The 5,042-nt window shown below is 37.2% G+C and overlaps 1 protein-coding gene across 1 annotated transcript in view; it reads left to right on the top strand.

Moving 5' to 3' along the window:
* Positions 1 to 5,042, top strand: part of LOC117119528 (histamine H2 receptor-like) — an 8,854-nt gene extending 3,812 nt beyond the window's left edge. The window contains exons 3-5 of the mRNA XM_033264357.1: positions 988 to 1,174; positions 1,637 to 1,728; positions 2,983 to 5,042. Of these exons, the coding sequence (XP_033120248.1) occupies positions 988 to 1,174; positions 1,637 to 1,728; positions 2,983 to 4,397 (1,694 nt within the window). The 3' untranslated portion in view covers positions 4,398 to 5,042. The remainder of the gene's footprint in view (positions 1 to 987; positions 1,175 to 1,636; positions 1,729 to 2,982) is intronic.

Here is a 5,042-nt window from a genome sequence, read left to right as displayed (position 1 = left end):
GGGTGCCGCAACCTACTCATCCATCGGCGCTGGTTCGAACGGCACGCTAGCCGGGTTCTGGAGGTGGAAGTATTTTACGGATAAAGACTGTAAACAGTAGGCCCAGTGTACACAATTGGCTCATGTGCACTACAAAGAACTGCAGTACATCTCGAGCTAAGTAGGGGATTACCTCGGTGTACTGATTAGTTCAGCCCTGCTGTGAAAGACGAGAGTAGCTGGTACCGGTTTACCGGCCAGCTCAGAGAAGCCGGTTTACCGGCCAGCTCAGAGAAGCCGGTTTACCGGCCAGCTCAGAGAAGCCGGTTTACCGGCCAGCTCAGAGAAGCCGGTTTACCGGCCAAGGGAGAAGAAAGTATGTATGAGCTCTGTAGTCCACGTTTTGAGCGCTCTGATCTTCATGAATGGAACTATTAATAACGCTGTTATAAAATACGACAAGGTAAACACATTAAAAATACCGTTTTTTAAAAGACGTTTTAAATATTATTAATCTCAGTGTTGCGTAGGCATCAGTCACGATACATTGGTGTATTGTGTGTGATCATTAAAAAAACAAAACACAAAAAACAGGGAATCTCATCCTTCTATTTCAACAAATTCTAGAGGACTAACAGTAAATATGGCTTCTTACAATTACATGCAAGATATAAAAGGGACGGCTAATTACCATAAAACATATCTGAGTATCTGGCATTCTTAATAATACAACAATAGCAAAAATAAGGCGTTAATTGAGACCTACGTCAATAAATCACTCAGGCGATAATCATTTAATTCGTAAAAAAATAGTGTTTAACATTATTTTGCTTTTCTACCTTCTCATCTTCAAGGTTGTTAATCACTGTGTTCTTTGTAGATCGTCAAAAGTGTAAAACGAGGATCTTTAATTATTAATTATTATTATTATTATTATTATTATTATTATTATTATTATTATTATTATTATTATTATTATTATTATTATTATTTCTTTTAATCTGTAAGGAATGTTACAACTCAATCTTGCCATTAGTGACCTGCTAACCAATTTATTGGACATGCCGATTTTCTTCTCCACGCTGGTTACGGGCAAGTTGCAACTAAACTCGAACGGATGCAACATATTTGCATACATCTCAGTGCTGCTCAACATTGCATCTGCTCTCAATGTAGCCTCACTCAGCATAGACAGGTAGGCTGGGCCGATAACAGAGTACATTGAGTAGGCCTAATTATTTCTAAATTCATATAGAAAAACCCCCGACAATCTAAAAAGCACTGCGCTAATCATGGAATGTCGACGAATCTGCATCACTCAACACTTCTGTCTAAAACATATTTTTATTTTGAACATTAAATTTTTTTCTGTATGTGTTAAAGGCTTGGTGTCCATTTCTCAATTGAGACATATAGGCCTAGGTCTATAGATTTCTTTACCACAAACACTTCTATAGAAAATATTTAACAGCGAATGAAATAATCTAGGCAACGAATATGGGGTGTCTGTTAAAACTAGTACTAGTACCAGTGCAGTACAACCAGTAAATCACAATTTCGAACAAACATATTTTGCTGTTACAGCACCATTCTCAAAAATATAAGATCGAATATGGTGTGTAGGCCTACTAAGGTGTTTTTATATTTTTATTTTAAGATATTTAGCTATTCTTCGGCCATTGGAGTACAACCGACGAATAACAATGCGAACGGCAGCCACCATGGTTTTATCAATTTGGATCATATCAGGTAATAGAGTATTTTGGCCCATTCTAAATAGGCCTACCATTTGGTTAAGGCGTCAGCATGACTGCTGAAGGCCCCGGAGTCAAATCTGGTTGGGGTGCGCCTTTTTGCCGCCTCCTGGATTCGCCACTAACTTCTTACTTTCTTACTTTATTTATTCGTTACGTTCGTTTGTTTTTTTATCTATTTATTATTTCGGTATAAACAAGCATGCATCCATGGCCGGCAGTTAAATACTGAAGTGGCACGATTACAAAGAGTAGGCCTATATACAGTACAAAACATCACAAAAATACATTAAAATTAGATAAAAATTGAAACACATACGCTGCATAATATAAATCTACAGAAGATTACATTGCTTTAATAGGCGCTATATAGATAGGCATATGTGTTATATTATTAGTATAACATAATCGCGAATTAGCGGGTTACCGGTGTCTGTGTTCTTCAGGTAGTTAGTGGTCTTCTCTGGCCCAGGCCACACCCACCCATACGCAGATACATCTATTTATATTTCTTCACGTGTCCCTAAATGAAAATTCCTTGTTTAAAGTAGGCCTAACAATCATTTATTTAGTATGTACCATGTTGTGTAAATGACAATAAACGAAATTGTACTGTATCGTATATTAATAAATATAATAATATAAATTTACAAAATAGATTCATTAAGACAAATTTGCAGGATGTGGCCACAATTTACGTTTCTCGCATTCTGCAAAATTGTGCCAGAGGGACAAGGTCTTGTATTTCGATCCGTAAACATTTGCTATAGATGTCAGGATTCAAAACAACTTTATTGCAAATTTAAGGAAAGTTTGAAATGTATAGAATTTAGTGTGAATATTAAATGTTTTTAGAATATTTAAAATACTCCAGTTAAAGTATTCAAAATTAGGGAGCAGGACACATTACAACATTAAAATACAAAAGGGAAATGTACAAAACTTGAAAAACAAAAACAATCAAAAAGGGCATAAGGGGACATACAAATGAGCAATTTATACCGAGTACAAAACTGAATAAAACCTATAGGTTTTTTGTTTTTTTTTTTTGAGGTGGGAGTAGGGGACTCGGGGAGGGTGACACCACTTTGCAAATACCAGGATTTAAAATGAAGTGACGGGACCGCTTTGTTCTGATTGTGGGCAACTTGAACTCTCAAACTTGAGCTCAAAGGTTATAGTTGTTATTTGTCTTCTGATATATTTTGTTAAAATTGAGATAGTGGATTGGATTTTACTGTTTTTACAGGTTTTTGTAGCCTTTTGCCATTCCTCGGAGTTGGACAGTACAGATTCATCCCAGCTGCCTACCATTGCCTTCCTGACTGGACTTACACTGCAGGTTTATTGTTTATCTGCCTGATAGTCTGTGCAGCATTCATTATCCCTGCAATTACGATGTGCTATTGCAATTATTCTATATTTCAAGTAGCGAGACGTCACATAAGACCTCCAAACAACCAAGAACACAGCCACCTGCCGACAACGAGATTTCCAGCGAAAAGGATGTGGTTTGCCGCTGCCGTTTTTATGATCTCTTGGTCCCCTTATTATACCGTCAGTTTGTATGTATACACTATACCATATATTGATCCAACGCTTTCTGTCACCATTACTATCGTCACGTTTACATCGTATCTGAGTTCCGTCATTAACCCGTACATCTATTCCTTTCTCAATCGGAAAATTTGGACAACGTTTCGCAGATTTGTACGACGACGGTGTTGTTTTACAATACAGCCACGTAAATCTTCCGTGATATTTTTAACAACTTCAAGGAGCAGAACGTCAGCTAAAAACCCACCACACAGAATCTTACAGCTGGTTGAGGAGCACAGCACTCAAGTGCGTAGTGAATGTAATGAGAGCGTTCCGGCACATAGGCCTAAGAAAAGAAGTGAAATGCGCGTACATCCAGTACGTAATGAGTGCTATGTGCACACGCATCCAGCTCCTGGTAATGAATGGGATGTGCACATGCATCCCATGCGTAATAAAAGTGGTGTCCATGTACATAAAAACAGTATCACGCAATGCAATGTTTACGAACATGCTGCACATAGACAATGTGATGTGGACCGAATACCAGTCCAAATTGAATGTGATGCACCAACTCTACCGACATATGACGTTGGCAAACGTTATACTGTGACTTCCCATTATCATCCATTTGCACCTACTAGCAGTGAAATCGAATGTACAATTAGGAGGTCCTCCATTTGCAAAGTTGAAATGCAGGCAATTGCAATTACTGATAGAGAAAGCTTCGTTCGTTTTGAAAGAGCTTTATCAGAAGATGAAGATGATGCTGAGAAACAGTCGCATCAGCAATTGATTGTGACATCTGATTGTCTTGGAAGACGTTGCCCAGGGCATATAGAAGAACTCACAAGAGTCCGAATCGGATTGGACAATCAGGAAAATAGAGCTAGTAGGCATAGACACAGCATGCCTTACCCAATCTATCGGAATCGTAGTCGTATGGTAAAAGCAATTTCTTACCCGGAGAATACGAGTAGCATTCGACTCGCTCGACTTCGCCAACAACTTAAAGAGTTGCGTAAAAAAAGAGGTTATGACGTATGTGCCATATGCAATCATGACACACAACATGATCTAAAACGCAGCCGTCGTTGTCACGAAAGCAGTGCTTCAAACATCTAACGTTAAATTTTTTTTTTCTATTAAAACTAGTTCTTTTGTTACCCAGTCCGACCTTAAATATCATGATTTTCTTAGTTATTCAAACTATAAAATAAACATGAAGAGACAATTACATTAAACAATCATAGTCATTACTATTTAATAAAACTAAATTATATTTTCAATTGCATTTATCACTTTAACAAGGTTTTAGTGGTAGTATATTGTTAAAATGCTCAGATAAGTCTTTCGCAAAGAGTTTAAAATAAACAAATTACAGGTCTCCCTCTAATCTTTAAAGACCGCTCCAATAAAAGACCACTTTTCTGTGGTCCCAAATTAACAAAGCTGCTAAAAACCATGGAAACACTGGTCCTAAAATTGGTCTTTAACCGGAGACCTGTAGTTCCAAAAAACCTTCAGTTGCATGTTATGGACTGATTATTAAGGTACATATGCATACAATCCCAGCCACAAGTATACAGTACCTGCTCCGAAGAAGCCTGCCGTAGTCGTTTGTAGCAAGAGGATACTATTTTTGTCATTTTGAAATTGGAAAATGGATAAAAAAAACCATGTAATAAAACATTTGTTTCTCTATTCAATCATTGTTTCTATCATTTACATTTGTTTATATATGTACTATATATATGTATATATATATAT

This window comes from Anneissia japonica, unplaced genomic scaffold, assembly GCF_011630105.1.
Source record: "Anneissia japonica isolate Jap-2015-1 unplaced genomic scaffold, ASM1163010v1 scaffold287752_len1182401_cov188, whole genome shotgun sequence".
NCBI classification, from domain to species: Eukaryota; Metazoa; Echinodermata; class Crinoidea; order Comatulida; family Comatulidae; genus Anneissia; species Anneissia japonica.
Note: the sequence above shows the minus strand (reverse complement) of the source record. Positions and strands in the feature narration are given on the sequence as shown.